This window comes from Equus quagga, chromosome 1 (assembly GCF_021613505.1).
Source record: "Equus quagga isolate Etosha38 chromosome 1, UCLA_HA_Equagga_1.0, whole genome shotgun sequence".
Classification (NCBI taxonomy): domain Eukaryota; kingdom Metazoa; phylum Chordata; class Mammalia; order Perissodactyla; family Equidae; genus Equus; species Equus quagga.
In genome coordinates this window covers 85,296,649-85,316,933 of record NC_060267.1, presented here as the reverse complement: position 1 = coordinate 85,316,933, position 20,285 = coordinate 85,296,649, and the positions used below count along the sequence as shown (strand labels likewise).

The following is a 20,285-nucleotide window of genomic DNA, read 5'->3' as shown; positions in this document are numbered from 1 at the left end:
TTATATTGTCACGGGCCCAGGCTGGGAGTCTGTCCCAGCGTGCCTGAGCTACCGCATAAATGGTTCAGAAGGCTGGCTTGGTCCTGTCACCACAAAATGTGGCCCAGCCCAGCCAGAGCTGTCTGACTATGGCCATTCAGTGACCACCTTCCCAAGTCCACCCTGGTGGCCCTCGAGCATGTACCATGTTGTGCCTCTGAGGGTGAAGGGAGAGCGTGCTTGGACTTGGGAGTCATTCAGAGCCACCAGCTTTGGGACCTTGGGCAAAACACTTCACCTGCACGGGCGTCCTTTCCTCATCTGTAGAGTGGGAGTCATTTATGAACGTCTCCAAGCTCTGGGGAGGATTAAGTGAGGGTAAGGTCCAGGTTGGTCCAGAGCAAGTGCTCAGCTGACATTGGCACCCTTCTCCCTAAACTCCTGCCTGCTTCTGGCTGACCTGAAGTTACTATAATCTAATTCTGCCTTCTGGTAAGTAAGGATTTGGCATTCCCTAGGCCAGACACTCTAAGCCTTTTCTGTGTTGGTTCCGTGGCGGCCACCACAGCTGACCCTGGGAGGAGCCGTGCTTTGGCCCCAGCTCGGGAAGTGGCGCTGAGGCCCAGAGCAGGGGCCTCCGCGTGAGATTTACCCGTGGCTGGTGGGGCAGTGTTGGCTGCCCAGGGGAGGCTATAGGAGCACCCTTCTGACTTCAGAGCTGGGTTCTTGGCTGCACTGCACTTTGGCCAATGACTTGGGTGTTTTCTTAGGAATTCAGAGGTATTTAAACAAAATGCAGCCAGTTAGGACTGCTGGTGATAAATGGAGCCGTATTCCTTGGCTTTCTTTGTTCCGTTTCTTTATTCTCAGATTTTAAAAACTGTGTGTTGATTGGTCTAGGCACTGTGCTAGTAGTCACTTTCACCTGTCCCGGTGGTTCTCCCCTTGGCTACATTGGAGTCATCTGGGGAGTTTTTGAAACTGCTCCAGCCCTGGCATTGGGATTTAAAAATTGCCCCTGCTGATTCTAATGCATGGCCAAGGGTGAGCGCCACTAACTGCACCATCGCATTCATCCCTGTTTAACCTCCAGCAATCCCCTGAGGCAGTAGTTCTCCCCGTGTTACAGGTGGTGAGAGGGTGGTCATCTGCATGCATGGGCAGAGCTGACACTGGAACCCAGCTCTGTGTCCCACTCTACCTCTGCCCGGGATGGCTCAGCTGACACCCACTGCCTGCCAGCCACTGAGAGTAGATCAGAGCCTACCCCCTAGGATCTTGCCGTGGGCTGGGGGCGGTCAGCTGGGCACAGGTGGTGATGGTGGTGGTCATGGTCTAGAGACACCGAGGAGGCACTGGGGCGCCCTCTTCACCTGAAGGAATCAGGCAAGGTTCTCAAAAGGGGCCAACACGAAGAAGGAAGCCAGAGGAGTGAGAGTGTGAAGAGGTTGGGGGTGGTAGACAGTCCAGAGTCTCTCGAGCAGGGGATGCGTATGGGGACAAGGTGGACCAAATGTCATGAGCAAGAAAAGTCAGCAGGGGAAGATCACAAAGAGTCTTGAATGTTGTGCTCAGGAGTTTAGAAAGCCCACTTCTATCAACCCACAAACTTGCCTGAAGCTGTTCGCTGCCCAGTCAGCTGGCAAACAGTCAAGCAAGGCCAGAGTCCCTGCTGAGATGTAACCTGTGCAGGGATTGTGGAGAAAAGAAGTGTGAGACCTGGGCAGACACAGCACCCCGTGCTCAGAAAGGCCCATGCCTGGCTCAATGCCCTGCTGTCACCATCTTGAAATTCTTAATAATTTTACCTCCAAACTTGTTTTGTAAATGAAGTCTGATGGGACAGAGGAGCCATGCGCATGAGCAGAGGAGACAGGCATAATGTCCCTCCTTGGAGCCTTGCCATCCCAATCGCATAGAGCGTCTCAGTGCCCCATGGCACAGAGTTCCAGCAGGCTCATGACATGTGGAGTTCAGCAAGACTCAAAGCAAGACTGAGTCAGTGGGGCACTGACAGCCCCAAGAGGCCGCACTTTGTATTAGAACCAGAACTTTCTTCAGTGCTGAAAGACAGCAAAGATGGAAAGTGGTGGTCTAAGAAACATGGGTGACCGTGGAAGCTATCACATTTCTTATTCCTGTTGCTTCCTTGTATTAGCCAACCAGTTAGTGTGAAAATGATGACATAGAAGGAGAGGGAAAGATGGAGCAACCCTAGTTCCTTGTCTTCTCTCATAGTAAGCAAAGGTAGAGGGTGTTAGTAGAATGTGCGTATGTCAGGAACTGAAATTAAAACAGCTGAGTTAGTTTTGTGCAGCATTTCCACTGTCTGGTAAGAACAGAATACAAATGCATATACAAGTTACAAAATGCTATTCCACATATGTTAGCATTTAAAACTGGCATTGCACAATATAAAGTTGAACAATAAAAGTCATGCTAATAATTTAAAATTTTATTTTTTCTTCACATAGAATGACATTAAATAGTAAATTTAAAAAGCACCATAATGGCTCTAGAAAGAGACTGTGAGAGAAAGAAAAAAGCTTTATATTTTAGTATGGCACTTTTATGCCTAACGGCAGCTTCTTCCCGCATATTCATTTTGTACTGGGTCCCACAAATTATGTTGTCAACTCTGGTAAAACCCAATCTTTGCCCTCAAGAAAACAGTTATTTATGGAAAATCTGTGTGTTGTAATCTGTTTTAATTTTCCAGGCAAACCTATGAGGTGGGCCAGCCTTGAGTAATTGTCACAGATGAGGAAAGACAAGTCACCTGAGGTCACAAAGCTAGTATGGTCTGGGTCAAGGTTCAAGTCTAGGTCTTTCTGACTCCAAGATGTGTTCTCTCTCCAGCGTGTTGTATTACCTTAAATGGAGCAAATACTTTTAAAGGTGCCTTTACCCCACAGAAAAACAAAACCAGTCCTCTGGTATACCACTTGTCACACTGCACCGTAGTTATTTATTCCCCGAACTAGGCAGGATTCTTTGATGACAGGAGCTTTCCTTTTTGGCTTTTTATTATGGAAAACTTCAAATTTATACCCAAAGAAATGAACTCCCACGTACCCATTGCCCACCTTCCACATTATAAACATTCTATCATTCTTTTCTTTTAGATTTAAAGAAAATTTTAATTATGGTAAAATATATGTAACAAATTTTACCACTTTAACCATTTTTAAGTGTACGGGTTAGTGGCGTTAAGTATGTTCACGTTATTGTGCCAGCATCACCACCATCCATCTCTAGAAGTCTTTTCATCTTGCAAAACTGAAACTCTAACCCATTAAATGACAATTCCCCATCCCTGCCCGCCAACCCCTGGCAACCACCATTCTACTTTCTGTCCCTATGAATTTGGCTACTCTAGATATAAGTGAATCAGACAGTATTTGTCCTCTTATGACTGGCTTATTTCACTTAGCATGATGCCTTCAAGGTACATACATATTAAGCATGTGCCAGAAATTCCTTCCTTTTTAAAGCTGAATAATATTTCCTTGTATGTATATTTTGTCTATGCATTCATTTATAGACACTTGGGTTGCCTCCATCTTTTGGCTATTGTGAATAATGCTGCTATAAACATAACATTCTTCCGTTCTTGTATCATCCGTACCTTCATCCACTCCCCACCCCTCATTTGGTTATTAGTATTACTTATAGGAACTAGATTTTATTCATCTTTATATTCCCCTAATGCAGAGCCTGGCACATAGTAGGTGTTTTAAAAACATTTGGATGAATGACTCTTCCGAAATTATCATCTTTAAAATTTTAAGCAAGGTCCATAAAGAGTGGACACCTCCTTTTTTCTTAGAATTGCAGAGTAAATGTGCACATAAAATTTTGATAAAAATTCAATTTATGAAGGAAGATAAGAATTTAGTACTTTAAGCATAAATCAGCAGAACAAGAAAAGTGGCTGAAGACTCTGAAGGGAGATTTTATCTTTACACCAGTACCCATAGTGATGTAGATAAAAGCCATTTATTTCTGGAAGTATCAAAAACCTTTGAATCACCGACTTCACCTGTTAACAAACGTTGACTCACTAGTAATGGAATTTTCAAGTGATTCCGTATATCAAGAAGATAATCCGAAAGTAAAACTTGTCTTTTTGTAACAAAGTCCTTGGTAGGGTTAAGCAGCTGTGTTTAACTGTCCTTCAGGTCATAGATGGAAAACTCCACTAATGTGGTCTGAGCTTGAATGCTCACGGCCTGACTTGCCTGAATTAATGTCGCTATCAGCCAGTAGCCCCAGCACCTAGAGTGTCGCCTAAGAAGACAAAAGGTTTAATCAGCCTAACAGGAGAACTAAATCAGCACTTCTTACAAAGGAGGGAGTTAACAAGACATCTTGCCTTCTCCTCTCCACTGCAGAGTGGAGTGGGGGCGGCCCTTGCCTCGACAGGTGGGGAATGGACCAGGTGGTGGAAATGGTTCAGCATCCTCCAGTTGGGCCTGTGACAGAAAGAGCCTTCACAACGCTTGCTCACTCCAGGGAGCTGTTTGTCTCTGAGAGGCAGGTGCTTTGAGTGTCCAACTTTAAAGAAAACTCTCATGCTCTCCAGCGGATGTCCAAGTGCAAACAGTTAGAACTGAGGCCTCAGAGAAAACCCAACCACGTGGACCACGTGGATGATGGCTAGGCTTTGGAGGCCCCGAGGAGAAAACCCTGACTCTGCCACATACGGGTCATGTGACCTTGGGCGAGTCACCTTACCTCAGCTATTCTGTAAAGATCAGGTGAATTGTGATTATGGTCACTTCCTTAGAAGGTGAGCAGCTCCAGAGGAATGAGCCCTCTGTGCCTATTGCCATTCAGACCTTTGTACATGACTCCGGGTAACAATGTCACTGTTTTTCAGCAGGATTAGGGTAGAACAGTTGCCCTGAACAACTAGGATTTGCTCACCTAACTCCTATGCACCCATCCAGGCTCCACTGAAACATGCCCACTTCTCCTCACATTTTCTGACCTGCTGCCCTGGGAGGGTTAACTTTTTCGTCTTCTGACTCCTGTGGACATTTTGCAGCCCTGCACACCGCCCCCACCCCCAACACCACCACCGACTACACTGTGTGGTAGTAGTTGTTTCCGTGTCTAACTGATGCTGCTGATGTTGTCCTGTAAGCTCTTTACAGAGAAAGCTCCCATTGTCACATTTCCCTTGACTCTCCCATGCGTGCCATATCCTTTGGTCTGTTTTTATGACACAGACATATGATCCAGGGGGATTTCACTGCTAGTAAGTAGACGACAGGCCCAAAATGTTCATGTCTCCTCCAGATGAGATTCTTCTCTCCTGCAGCTAAATCCTGCCTCAGGCTACCCCCACATACAAATCTGGTTGTAAACTCTCTTGAATTTATTGGTCCCTCAGCAGACTTCTCCTTCCTGGCAATGCTGAGCCAAAGCTCCAGGACGAAAGGCTAACAACTCCACTGAGCATTTCCTCTGAGCAGTTCTAAACTCCTGGGCACAGGCGTCACTCACCTAATATCCTGCTCTGAGACTGCTTTACCATCAGGCCAAGCGGTACCACCACAAGGCTCCTATGCTGGGAACCAGGGCCCAGCTCATTCTGTGATTCTATAACCAATGTTCCTGAGCTGCTAACTGGGGGCTGGGCTCTGCACTGTCCTGGGGAGGGTAGAGATGGTCCAGTGGGGCCTCTGCCCTCTCAGGTTCCTGGTCACAGGGGACACAGTGAAGATTGCCCAGCAGCCAGGGGTGCACAAGGCACTGTGGGGGCACCGAGCAGGATGAGTGACTGCCACCCAGAGGCCTGTGTTTAACAGGAGGATAGTCCAGGTGGAAGGAAAAGAACTGGCAAAAGCAAGGAAGAAAGTGGAAAGCGCCCTGGCATGTGATTAGGAGATGCATTAGGAGCAGAAGATATGTGGGGGAGCAGAGGAAAGTGACACAGAGGGTTTGTTTGTCTGGCTAAGGAGCTAGGACTTTTTCTTTCCTCTCCCACCCAGGACCCCATGTGTGTGGCACACAATGTTGAACAAAACAGGTACCATTCCTGCGCATATGAAGCTTATGGGCTAGTGGAAGAAATAGACATTAATCAAGGAATCACACAAATGTAACATCTCTGCAACCAAAGTTCTTGAGCAGGATATTGACATGATCCAATTTGCTTTTTAGAAATCACTCTGGCCAGAAGAACTGGAGTAGACTGGGCAGAATGAAGCAGGAGAGGGGCATAGAGTTAAACCTCCACACATCTGTCAGGCCTGTGCCGGGGTCGTGGGATGGAGAGTAGGAGACAAACGTGAGACATTTCACTGGTAAAATGGGAAGGACTTGGGAAGTCTGATAGGTCTCCTATGGGTGGCCATAGATAATGATAACTTAGAAAAGAAAGAAAAACAGATTTTGGGTGCAGTCCAAATTGGATAATAATTGGGGGTTTGGGCCATTTTGAGTTTGAAGTGCTAGTGGGCCATTCCAGTTGGGGATGGAGACATGGGATTAGAGCTCAAGAAAGGTTTCTGAGCTGACGGTATTTATCATTCAGTGTGTGAGGGACACTGTGCTCAGGGATGAGATCACCTGGAGAGAGAATTAATTGCCCGGCTGTGCTTCCAAGGGTAAGAAGCAAAACTTCCAGACCACAGGGATGGAATTCTGGGTGGGCTTCTGTTGGTTACCACAGCTGATCTCTCAGCTCTTCAGCACGAAAGGTGTAAATCCATGTCAAAGTAATAAATGTCAGGAAAAGCTCCGTCTTTTTCCCGAACAACTGGGAAGCTTTTTTGTCTCATAGACAGTGCACAGTGTGCATTATTTCCCTTCTTGCTTTAGCAGCCAGGAAGCTCAGAGCTAATTTTGTGGCTTAATTTTAGAAACCATATAGGAGCTGCATATCCAATACTATTTTCCCAAATAAATACATTTTATATCTTTATGTATTTTCCAACTCTGATTTGTTTCTTTGTTTTACGTGCTTATGTAGGCTGCCTCAGATCCTGTGTAGAATTCAGTGGTGTATACCTCTATAAAAATCAACATTCCCCTCCAGCCTAATTTTTTGAGGTCATCCATGCAGACTTTGTGCAGTAAGTCTGCCCTGTTGCTGAGCTAACATTGGCTAGATTTAAACAGGAAGATCTCTTGGAATTTATAGCAGCTAGACAGTAAATTTAACACTCACGTAACTCATTAAAACAGGATAAAAGTGGAGCTTCAAACATCTCTGTGTTTGCCACCAAGTCTGTGAAGGGAGGGGTACCTTTAACTCTGCTCAAGATGTAAAAGTCTGATCTTTCAGAATGGAGAATACACCATCGAAATTAAAGACTTGTCTGTGTGGATGAGCACTCCAGATACCTTCAAAGGAGGATTGAGGTGTTGACTACAAGGATGGGATGTTTTTTAAGCTTAGGGTGTCATTCTCTTGACTCATAAAACGTAGTTTGGTGAAAGCAAACTTCCTTATCAAACAGCATCAGCATAAAATTGATGGTAAATTTTATTTTTGATCATCCATGCTTTTTCATATAAATAATTATCTTAAAATTATAATTTGCTATTGGTTAAGATCACTGTGTAAATGGTTTTCAAACTGGGTTCCACAACTGGTGCCTCAGGGACTGCGGAGAGGCCGGGGGTCGGAGAGGGGAAGACGGCCCAGCAAGGCGAGCCCGGCCCCCACCCCCTCCCCGGCTCCCCAGAGCTGCTGGGCTGTTTTATGTAGCAGAACTCCTCCTGCGGAAGGTGCTCTCTGAAGAAAGCGTTCCACTCCCAAAAGCAAAAAGTTTGGAAATCATCACATTGGAGGGCACATGCCACTAACTCACTGTTGGGACGTGACTGTGGCTAATGTGGAAGGGACCGGGTGGGGTTTAGAATCCTGCTTTTGCTTCCCGCTCTGCCTCCTGCCAGGTGTGTGACTTTTGGCAATGACCTTTCCCCTCTGACACAGCTTCCTCATCCACAGGCTACAAGGCTGTCAATAATAACGGCCACTGCACCAGGTACAGGAGGATTAGATAAATCAGCAGACGTGGAAGTGCTGCCTAACGGGTCGCTCTCACTCCGTTCCTCTAACGCCCCTCTCCGTCTCCATTTCCCAGGAGGAGCCGATCACCTTCTGCGAGGAAGCCTTCGTGTCCCACTATCGCTCTGGAGCCATGAGGCAGTTCCTGCAGAATGCCACACAGCTGCAGCTCTTCAAACAGGTGCCAGCTCTCCCGGGGTTGGCCTGCGTCGGGATCCCTGGCGGAGATTTCTGCGGCTGTCTTCACGCTGAGCACTGAGGCTGCGGGCATGGGTGGGGCTCTGGCCTCGGCCTGCAGCGGCTCAGAGTCTGGGGCGGGGATTGGGTGAGACGAGCGGTCAGGGATCAGACAGACGCTCTGCAAATATGCCACACGGTTTGACAAGTTATCATAAACATGCAGCCAGTTCTTTAGAAACTTGCTAGTTGAAACTCACGTTCTGAAAACTCACAGTTCTCAAGGCCCTTTCCTGTCTTGGAAAACATGATTGTTCTTGGTCATACACTAAGGTATCCAGCTGAATGGGTTTTTCTCCCGTTTCTGTGTGCACAGTTACGTTTTTGTTTTTTCTTTCTACAGTTTATTGATGGTAGATTAGACCTTCTCAATTCCGGTGAAGGTTTCAGTGATGTTTTTGAAGAGGAGATCAACATGGGCGAGTACGCTGGTGAGAAGCATTTCATTTTCCCCTCTGTGCTGTGGGCTGCTGTGTGGGATTAGTGTGTGCTTGGCAGGAGTAACAGTGGCCTCCTTTTTCCTTCATTGGGAGTTAGGGAAAAACTGATCTCAACCTTGGCCTTGAAATGTTTGAGGAATTCCTCTTCATCTTCTGATGAGATGCACATTGGCCTAGCTGAACTCTTCTGTCCTGGGGTCAGTTGCTTCCCCTGGGTGAGCAAAGTCTAGTTAACGTAGTTAATGTGATGCAGTGGGAAGCACAGCAGGTATCGAATTAGGGACCTGGATTCAAATCAGGACACCACCTCCTCCCTGGCAGTGAGAACTCGGTCGAGTCATTTCACCGCTTTCAGCTGGAGTTCTCTTGTCTTTGCGCTGAGAGTAATGGTGCCTACCTCACAGGATTCCTGTCGAGATTCACCCAGAGTCTGTGAGGAAAGGTTTGTGCAGCCACCCAGGACAGACCTTGGCGCAGGATCACTGCTCAGTAAATGTTTCTTTAAAATGTGGAAGTCACCACAGAGTGCCCGGTCTCTGCGGGCCTTTAGGGCTGGAGGGATCATCGCCTCATTTTTCAGGAGACATCTGAGGCCCAGAGAGGTGTTAGTGACCGACCCTCCCTCCTGAGTCCCCATCTGGTCTTCTTTCCAGGTTGCAAGGCCTCAGTCTTTGGCAGCAAAGTCAAAACTAAATGCAAAATAATAAGAATCACGCTGCTGGCCCCCTCTTATTCTGGGCATGTGTATGGACTACAGTGCTGATCCAACTAGCAGTCCATAAACTCAGAGACAGGCGTTATCTCCCCTGCAGAGCCACTTTTAGAGGCCCCATCAGCCTGTGCTGCACGGAGAGCACGATTAAGCACGTCCATGCAAGTCTGCCCACGGTAATAGCGGATCGTCACTAAGCATTTCCTGAGCAGCTGCTGTGCGCAGAGCCCTGCAGAGTAGAAATGGGGGACCTAGTTTTGCCCTCAGGGAGCTTTTACACTGGCAGGAGGAGGAGATACTTAACTAAAACACATACAAATTAAACCAGCTCAGGAGAAGGAGCAGAAACAGGTTTTTGTGCCATTAGAATAGTTCTCTATCAATTCTCACTCTGTAACCTGAGAACTGCACAAAGGAGGCAGGTTTGGGTAGTGTTCTAATGGGTGAATATGAGTTCTGAGGAGAAGACGGGCTTTTTGTGTTGCTAAACTAAGTAAGGTCATTCGGAGCTTCTGGAAGAGCCGTCACCCATAAGACCTCCTCATCCCACCAGATAAAATGACAAGTTTCCCAACATCACCTCCTTTTCTTGCCCTGTCACTACTCAAGGGTATTGAGGGCCGAGTGTGTGTCCAGCAGGGTGCTCACGCTGGGACACTCGGCCCTGTGGTTCCTGTCCTCGGGTGGCTCACAGAGCTTCAGAGAACTTGGACTTCTGAATGGATGCTACCTATTTTAGAGGGCTGTTTAGAGGAAGGAGTAGGAGAAAGGAGAAGCTTACAGAGGAAATGACATCTGAGCTGGTCATTGAGGGTACTCAGCAGAAAGGAACAGTGGGGAACAGGAGGGAACAGTGGCCAGAGAAGGGGAACAGCATTTGTGAGGGCATGGAGGACTGCAAGGACGCATGGTCAGGGAGCCCGAGGTAGTTCCTCGTGGTTGGAGCATAAGGTAGTACAGAATGGTCACACAGGATGGAGAGGCAGCGGGTGAGGGGGTGCCAAGACAAGACTGGAGAAGAGAGGCAGGCTTGCTAAGAGCTCGGACCTCTTCCTTTGGACAATGGGGAGGATTTTGGTTTGTGCTCAGGGCACTGATAGGATCAGGTCTCTGTGTGAAGAAGAGAGCCTGTGGCGGCAGCTCATTCCTGCCTCCTTCAGAGAATGGGGCATGGGAGTCTCCACGTGGTTCTCCAGATTTTGAACTTTCCAAGCCCTCCATGCTGAGAGCAATTTGAGGAACTCCTGAGGGCACATAGCTTCTTTCGATAACAGCTTCTCTGACTCCTCTTTCCCCAGGCAGCGATAAACTGTACCATCAGTGGCTCTCCACAGTCCGGGTAAGTGTGTACCACCACAGAGCCACCTGGGCCCCTCCTTAGCCTCCTGGCAGCCCTCTGCTTCTAAGGCCACCCACAAGGCTGTCATTCAGCCTGGGGCACTCCATTCTCTCAGCTGAAGATGGTCTTGTTTGTAAAGCGAGGCTGTTCTAGTGCCAGGTGGAGCCTAGCAGGATGAGACTGTCCAAAGCCATCCCTCGGTGAGGGTGAGGAGAGCCAGGAGAAGCTTCTGGTCTCAGGGAGCTGGCCAACGCATGTTGAATAGGTGTGGTCATCTTAGAGCATCTCTGGTGGGGGGAGGGGGGGTCTCTTTCTCGGACCAGTGCAACTGGGAAGTTTTCATGGAAAAACCAAAAATGTGACCGTCTTGCTGCTCTGCAATATTTTTCACAGCAAAGGCTCCTGAAAAAATGGGGGACACATCACTGAGAGAATTTTTCATCCCCTCACTGTTGTTGTGAACAATTTCTTATTGTATTGGAAGCCAGGTGCTTAGGACTTCAGAAGCCACTAGAGAATTCAAATTCTTGCCTTTCCTTTACATGGGTTTATCAGTGAGTATGTGCTGAAGGCCTACTGTGTGCCCGGTGCCACACTGGGTCCTGGGAATACAGTGGGGAGCAGGACACAGGCCATGCCCTAAGGAAGCTCCCCGTCTCATTAGGGGGCTAGAACACAGACAGGCAACTCCAGCATAATGTGTTATGTTCTCTCCTGCTTGTGGGCCAAGTGCTCTGCTGCCAAGGCAGGTCGGTTGGAAGTGGCTGCAGTTGGCCAGGAGTAAGCAATTCCTCAGTGAAAGACTTCTTTTGTTCTTCTTGAAGGGCCAAACACAGCACTTGGCAAATCATAGTCAAGCAATAAGGACTTGTTGATTGATTGATAAAGGGAGTTTTAATACTCCAAAGGACCATTGAAATGGGATACTGAATAATTTTGGAAAGCACTATGGAATAAATGAGTGGGTGAAAATTTCATATTGTCCTACAACATAGAATGCTTTCTAGGTCAAATTGTAATGTTTTTAACTAATGCTCAAAATTTCTAATACAGGCAGTTACCAAAAATTGTGCTAAAAGTTAATCCCAATAATTACATTAGTGTATCTTATTCTTTTATATACCCACTTGATCCAGTCTCTCAGTTTGAATAAGTTGGAATTATCTTTCGAAACCCGCACAAATCTGATTATGTGATCCATTTGATTAAAAATCCTCTGGAGTGTAGACTCCTTACCCTCGCCCTTCATGAGCTGACCCATCTGGCCTCTCAGCCTCGCTTGCCACTCCTCCCCTGATACACTGACCACTTGGTACTCATGGAACACACCCTGGCACTTTCCCATGTGCTGTTTCCTATCCCTAGAATGTTCTTATCCTTCCTATCCCCTACATGAACTCCTACTCATCCTTTATGGACCAGGCCAAACGGTTTGTCCTCTAATGCCTTCTCTGACCTTTGAGACAGTGAGCTGCCCCGACGCTCCTTGTGCACACGACCAGTACAGCTCTCATCACCTCAGGTTGTCAGTGTTTACCCTGTGCCCCTCCAGACTGGAGGTCTGTGAAGGCAGAGAGCAGCCCTCCTGTGGCTCAGTACCCTCAGAACCTGACACATGATGTCCCCACAATGAGCTCTCACAAAATGTCCGGAGCCTGCGTGCACCATATCCATTCATTGCTTCCTTTGTGTACTGGGAAAGCCTTCCCTCCCCCTCTTACTCCTCTGCTCTCCTAAAGAAGCTGAGCCGAGAAATGATTAACATTTATGGCTATTCTTTCCTTTTCTTAAGATATAGGTGTAAGGAACGCAGCCTACTTTCCTTGTGATTTAAAGCGGCAACACAGAAAACCAGGATGAGGAGAGGAAGGTGCATGGCTGAGGGTTGCATGTCTCCAGAGTAGCCAGATAATCCTGACTAATCAGGCCCCCAATTTTCTGCGCCGGTTTAGCATTAGCTGTAGAGTTCCTTGTCTTAAACTTACCTTGACATTGTCTGTGGTAGCTAGAATTTCTTGAGAAGCTGTAGATTACTCTGGGGAAACCCTTGCCTCAGAGCGCCTGTGATGAGCTTTCCTTCCAGCCAGCGGACTGGTGCCAAGCAAAATAGTGAGCCTAGAGTCCACCCTCAGCTGGTTATCTCCATCCTCATCCCGACCTCCTCCTCAATGCCCACCCCTGGTGAATCTGCCATGGGCTTAACTAATGGCCCGGGACCAGTTACTATCTAGGCCTGTTTCTCTAATTAAATTACATACTCTTGAAATGTTGCTCAACTTGATTCAAGAGAAGAGGTCTTTGTTGGTGTTGGCCTACAGTATCTTCAGTCCAAATTGCTAATTGACATTTTTATTACAGAAAGGAAGTGGAGCAATTCTGAATACTGTAAAAACGAAAGCAAACCCGGCCATGAAGACTGTCTATAAGTTTGTAAGTACGGGTCTTGGTCTCAGGTCTCAGATCTGTTCCTTAGCATAACAGAACTCTTAAATATACCTGATCCAATACAGCAGAGAGGATTCAGGGGCCGCTGTGCTATTTCCTAAAGCTCTCAATGCTCTTAGAATTATTTAGCAGTGATATTTTATGACCAGGTCACTGACATTTTTAATTTAAAGTGTTTCTGCTCACGGTTGCTGTGATAGAGAAGTGGGAGGCTACTGGTTTGGGCTTTTAAAACGTAGGCTGGGTGGCTAAAATTCTGGCTGCTGCATGCCAGTGTCCTTGGGACCCGAGGCCTGGCCCACCTGGTGTTCTGGCAAACCTTTCCTATGGGTATCCCCATTATTATGTCAAAAGAAGGCAGCTCCTTTGCAGGTTACTGAAGAGTGTTCATGGTGGAAACACATCCCCTAATTTTTGTCCCAAATCCTTCATCATCTCTCTGATGACTGCCCTATAGGAAATGCATTGTTTGTGAAACTCCTGCCCACAGCAGAGTGAACATGGGAGAACACGTCGGTTCCCGATGCTCCATCTTTTACAAGCCTCAAGTATTTTCTTCTCATGGTTTCTCTTGCCTGCTAATTTGACTCTGAGCCACTTAACTGGGGTGGTTTTGTTTTATTTCCATTTTTAATTTTGTTAGTCCTTTCTGTGCTTAAATTGTAGTTATTTTAATGGGGTGGGTGGCTGCCAACAGAACCACACAGGTCTAAAATGACAGAAAATAAAAGCCAGCGTGTCTGCTGAAATGAGACTTAAGAAATGGAACTAGAGAAACCAAGCAATGTGTCTGTTCAGGCCATTCAGCCTGGGCAGAAAATTGGTCCTGAGGCCCTGCCCTAGTGAAATGTAATAGATATTCTGAATCTTGCAGACAGAAAAGCTGCTGCTCTACTCTTACTGGTAGCTGTCACCAGACTGCTGAGATAAATAATTACAGAGAGCAGAAGAAGGGCTTCGGAAGGGGAAGAAAAATTCAGTGCCATCAAAATGCAGAAAATAAAATCTCTGTAGCCTCTTTAAGGGATTTTTTTTTAACCTTTTAACATTGTATTTGTTTTCATAGCCATTATGTTTTCGACTTGATGATCCCATTTTTCCTTCCTTTTTCCAGTAATCAGAGAAGGTGATCCGCGACGGACTGAAATCAAGCATAGTCCCTGCTGGAAACAGAAAGGGAATCTTAACTTAAATTAATTTTTCATGCAGGCAAAAGATCATGCAAAAATGGGAATAAAAGAGGTGAAAAACCGCTTGAAGCAAAAGGTACTTGAAGTTCTTATTCAAAATGTCTAAGCACCGTGTCTGAAATGCATGGCCACAAAAAAGTATGATGTGATCAATAGAGGGCTGTTTGATACAGTGTTGTTAGCACACTTCAGAATGCAGTACCAGCTGTCCGGGAGCTTTCACACTGTTATAAATATTCACAGACAAAAAACTGTCTTCAAATAACATTAAGACTCTGGCTTAAACCCACAAAGGCAAGCAAGTTCAGAGTTACCGCTGTTGGTCTGTCCCTCGCCCACCCCACAGGGCCTGGGGTTCACAGGGTTCTGTAGAAATTGGCTCAGCCTCCCCATCCCAGCACAGCTCCCCCCTCCAGCTGACCTCTGCCCTGGGGCTGGTTGTGACCAAAAGCAAGAAGCATCTCCAGGGAAATGACTGCCGTGGTTCTGCATGCACATGGCCACCATGCAGACACAGGGCACAAAAGGTGGGTTTGAGGAGGATGCTGTGGGCTCTCCTCACAGTGGTGGAGTAACCGAGAGGAGCCTGGCAGTTCATGTTTGAGACCTTTAGGGGGCAGGGAGAGGCTCTGCTTGTCTTTTTGGACCGTCAGTAAAATTGTATGAAATCATACAGACTACATCCTTGCTAAGAGTCCCCCTACCTGATTCTCCAGACTTCTACAGGGAGGCTAATATAATAGAGAGAGCATTTTTATGTTGTTATGAATGTCGTCATCATTATTGTTGCCGCCCTTCATTCAGCACTTACTAAGGATGGTCCAAGCTAGGAGCTCTCACATTTAATCCTTAGAACAACCCTGGGGGTATTATTCTCATTTCGTGTGTAAGGAGACTGTGGTTCAGAGGTGAAGTTTGCCCAAGGTCACGCTGTCAGAGCCTGGCAAAGCCAGGATTCCATTCCAAGGTCACACTGTCAGAGCCTGGCAAAGCCAGGATTCCATTCCAAGGTCACACTGTCAGAGCCTGGCAAAGCCAGGATTCGATTCCAGGTCCACCTACTTGCAGCATCTGTGTTCTTACCGCTACAATATTTCATACTACCGTCCTGAAACAAGTGTTTTGTTTTCCAAAAGATGTTTGGGATCACTTGCTTCATTATCCCTACGCCCCTCAAATGTACCACTCTAATAAGGGCCTTTGTCTAGCTCAACAGTTTTTTAAAAATTGAAAGCAGTTTTAATTTTATGAAGTCAGAAAGGACCTCTCATTAACTTGAAATGGTCAAAGGAATTGATTCCTTCCTTTTAATTGCAAAATAATTTGCTCTGACTAAGCATTTAAATTCTTAGTTTCAGCTGAGAGTGAATTTTTAACAGCTGAGATTCAAGTCCCGCAATAAAAGTCCTGTAGTGTAAATTCAGATAGACTTAACTGTGGTCTGTTGCACCCTGCCAGAGACTGGCAGCTGGAATTCTTTACTTGGCTGTTATTTAAGTCCCTAAATATACCTTTTTATCTTCTATCCCAGTCGCATGTAACTGAGTTGGATTGCAGGTATAAAATGGAGTGGCAGGGAGGGGGGAATTCTCTCACCAAATTTTCCCTCCTTGATGACTGGCTCCCGGGCTCTGGCTGGCATTAGAATATTACTTAAAGCAAAGAACAGGGTCCCTCCTCATGCAGAGGACAGATGTGCTTCACCGGTCACATCTGCTCTCTGCAGACCATTGCCTCCCTCCTCATACACGTAAGCACTGGGCCTCAAGAAAATCCCCTTTTTATGATATGTAACATTTCTGCAAATAACCAGTTACACTCAGGTTTTTTGATGTTGTTCAAAGGTTCGCTTAAACAATCTAGATCTCTCTCCCTCCACGCCATCTCCCTTTTCTTCCCTTGATAGTGTCTAAAGCCGATCTTCCCCTCCCCTCTCCTCCTCCCCGGCCAGTCTTTTCAAGAATAGCTTCAGCAAATAATGTTCTATAGAGAGTGTCAGTACATTTCAGGTGACACAAATGGTGAAGGCATTTTATAGAAATGTGGCTTGTCACCATCGGACTGTTGACAGATCTATTAGTATACCCTTTTCAATTTTCACTTTTCCCCCCTTCGGTCTTACAGATTTCTACAGACTTGATATTTTGCAGTTGTTCTTGGAAGAGCTATTTTGTAATTGAAACTCCAGCGTTGTTCAGTCCAGACAGGACTTGGTCTTCTTCAGTGCTCTCCAGCTCCCTTTCTCGAGCCATTCAGGATTTGGCTTCGTCTGACCTCTCTCACTGCAGTAGAAAATGTTTCCTTGGCTTTTTTCTCCCTGCTCCCCACCCCACCCCCCCACCCCTTTATATGGCAGCATATCTACATGGCTCTCCAGATGAGTCTAATGCAGACATCTCAGATTTGGTTTCTGCTATGAAATTGAGGCAGTTCCCCACAAAGATCTAGTCTTCAAATGTACTGGGTTGCCACCTGGCCTCCTCTAACTCTGCATAGCAATAGTGACCTTGCAGATATAATCAAGAACCCAATCTCGCCCTCTTCACTCTCGCCTTGGGTTTGAATTGCAAATAGAAAATGTGGGGCCGACCTCTGCAGAGGTCACCGTGGTGTGTTGGAGGGTCCATCTCTAATATGACTGAGCAGAGCCCCTTCTCCATCCCTTGTTCATTTGTGCTGCAGATTTTCAAAGCACCTGGAATAGGAGCTTTCAGAGTATCCATGTGACCATTGGCAAGTAATTGTTAATAGATACTATAGTGTGGCTTTATTCCATACCTGCTCTGCTTCAGCCCAACAACAAAAAAAGAAGGATGATAACATATTTCTCTGGATAAATGGGAGCAAGGTGGTCAAGTTCTTCTATAGCTTGGCTTCTTTTGAAGTCTGACTTGCTCAAAATTAGGAAGAGGAAATGGCAAAGATGCTACCCAGCCATCACTTTCTAAAGGGAGAATGTGGTGCTTTCCTCTGGAGTATCTCCCTCCAGACCCTGCCTGCAGAAGAATGCCGCGTGGCGGGGCTTGTGCCTGTCACCAAACAGCAGCATTCTCTTGCAGCACCACACAAGCCTGGCATCAGAATGCCAGGTTTTAAAAGCGATGGCGGCACACATGTTCCTTCTCACCTGCAAGGAACATTAAGATATTCACATAAGGATGTCATTTTTTTGCCTATTGGGGAACCCCTGAAAAATTATCTGTTTTAATCAGTATCAAAATGATTTAATCCAGTGGGCTCATTTCACAGCCCTTTTAAAATCTTTATCTTAAAAGATAAATCGAGCTTGTTCATTTATAGTCTCTGTGATTGAAAGGAGAAATTCACAGCTGGCTTAGCAAAGACTGGAGTTCCTGGCCAAATATTTCCTAGTGTATTAAAGGAGGTGAGTAAGCGTGTGTGGGGCAGGAAAATCTAGGTAGACTCTTGTAGAACAGACATTTTCACACCTTAGCACACAACTGTCAGCTCCCTGTCTCCAGATAGGTTAAAGTATGCTGCAGCCTCAATCACAGAAATTCCAACTTTGGATGCTATTTTGATATCAATATTCATATTCTAATTTGCATTTGCTGTGGTGTGAAGTAGACCAAAAAAGAAGGGCACTGCACAGATCTGAGAATGGAGACCAGCAGTCTGAGTCAGAGAGGGTAAGGCCTCTGCCTCTTACCCACGGGGCCTTTCGGTCCCCAGCGCTGTGGCATGGGATTTGGGCCTCTGAGGCAGACGAGTTGGGTTCACTGCTGGTTGTGTAGGATATTAACTGTGTGACCTTGAGTAAGTTACTAGATCTCTCTGAACCTAGTTTTTCTCATTTGTAAATGAGGGGAAATATCAATTTTTAGTGGGTTACTGTAAGGATTAGAAGAGGTAATGAGTTTAAACAGCAACGCTTAGTAGCTACTCAGTAAATGCAAGTTCTCATCCTGTCCTTTTCTCATATCCCACCTCTGGAGCAGCTGGTACCCAAATACCCACGTGCACGTACCCCAAGGACATGGCTGACATGGGATTAGCTCCCTTCTGGTCATCCATACAGCCACCAGAGCAATCTTTCTAGAATACAGCTCTGAGCAAGTCACTCTCTTGGTTGAAATCTTTCAGACCTTTCAAACTTTCCACCTCCTTGACAGGGGGATTCTTGGAATGCCCCAGTGGCTGGACCACCTGCTGTTCCTTAACCAGGCTCCCTGCTCTCCCTCCCCTGGGCCAGGAATGCCCCTCTCGCATCTCTGCCTCAGGAAGTCTTATCCTCAGTTCCTTTTGTGTCCAACCCCCATCCCAGCTCCTACCTAAGGTCACTCAGGGCCCTCCTCCTCCTCTGGGTTCCTACCGCCTGACTTCACGGGTGCTCTGTCCAAGGACTTAGCGCATGCTGCCCCTGCCTTCTCCACAGACAGCTAGAGATTAGATCTCAGTCATGATTTTTGATTCCAGCTGACGCTTAGGGAAGATGGTAGGAATTGAATTACTTTCGGACTCCTTTGCTTTACTGAGGGGTGGGAACTGGTAGGGCCCCAGTGCTCTGAGCAGAGCTGTAGGGCTCCTGGGAAGAGATTTGCCACCCTGCAGCAGCCTCTGATCTGCAGCTCTGTCTCCTGTCTTCCTCCTGTGTGACCCTTCGGGAAGGAACAGATCTACGCCCCCTGTCAGCTTCTTGTTTTTTTTTTCTTTAATTATTTTTTTTTTCCTTTTTCTCCCCAAAGCCCCCCGGTACATAGTTGTATATTCTTCGTTGTGGGTCCATCTAGTTGTGGCATGTGGGATGCTGCCTCAGCATGGTTTGATGAGCAGTGCCATGTCCGCGCCGAGGATTCGAACCAACGAAACATTGGGCTGCCTGCAGCGGAGCACGCGAACTTAACCTCTCGGCCACAGGGCCAGCCCCTTGGTTTTGTTTTTTAAAATGACATCTCAACAGTCAGTTTCTTCTGTTTACAAACAAAAAACCATGTTTATTGGAGAAAATTCAACAAATCAGATAAGCAAAAGGAAAATGATCTTATTTTATAACCTGCATTTTCACTTATCATATTCTGAGCATTTCCCAGACACTAAATGTTTCTTCCACATGTCACCATTTTAAATGGCTGCATAAGGGGCTGGCCCAGTTGTGTAGTGGTTAAGTTCACGCACTCCGCTTCGGTGGCCCGGGGTTCACAGGTTCAGATCCTGGGCACGGACCTGGCACTGCTTATCAAGCCACACTGTGGTGGCATCCCATGTAAAATAGAGGAAGATTGGCACAAATGTTAGCTCAGGGCAAATATTCCTCACCAAAGGAAAATAAATAAATAAAAAATCAACGGCTACATAAAATTTTATCTGGTGGACATATATACATTAATCAATCCCATTGTTGGACACTTAAGTCAGTTCCAATTTTTTCTAGGCAAATATCCTTATAGGTAAAACCTTGAAGGAATTCTTAATTATTTCATTAGGATAAATTTCTAGAAATGAAATTAATGGGCCAAAGGGCGTGCACCTCTCTTAGGGTTTTGAGATAAATTGCCAATTTGTAGTCCCACCAGAAGGGTATGAGAGTGCCTGTTTTCCCAGACCCTTTGCTGACAGCTTCTCAATTAGTCCTTAGAGCACAATGTCTTTAATCACAGGTACCAAAAGTTGCTGAGATGGATCCTGCTGTGTGTAAGATCTCTGCTGGCAGACTCTCTAGAGCAGGTGAACTGGCCCTGTTTCCCTCTTGGCTGGGGCTCTTCCCACCCTGCTCTCACTGGGATCCCGGGAAGGAGGCGTTGTCCTTCCCCGTGTGGAAGAAATAGTGAAGAAGTTAATACATCGGTAGGGCAAGCCCCGGGACTTTGTGAGAAGGCGTTTGCACCTTCGGATCTTCTCACTAAAGAAAATTGATGTGCAGCCCTGCTTTCTGATGCACAAGCACCTTTGTATTTTG

General features: G+C 46.5%; 1 protein-coding gene across 10 annotated transcripts in view; it reads left to right on the top strand.

Moving 5' to 3' along the window:
* Positions 1-20,285, top strand: part of DENND1A (DENN domain containing 1A) — a 519,789-nt gene that overhangs the window by 438,532 nt on the left and 60,972 nt on the right. For all 10 annotated transcript variants that reach the window (XM_046662949.1, XM_046662983.1, XM_046663004.1 and 7 more), the window contains 5 exons: positions 8,082-8,186; positions 8,586-8,673; positions 10,693-10,733; positions 13,092-13,163; positions 14,388-14,444. In XM_046662949.1, coding sequence (XP_046518905.1) covers positions 8,082-8,186; positions 8,586-8,673; positions 10,693-10,733; positions 13,092-13,163; positions 14,388-14,444 — 363 coding nt within the window. The remainder of the gene's footprint in view (positions 1-8,081; positions 8,187-8,585; positions 8,674-10,692; positions 10,734-13,091; positions 13,164-14,387; positions 14,445-20,285) is intronic.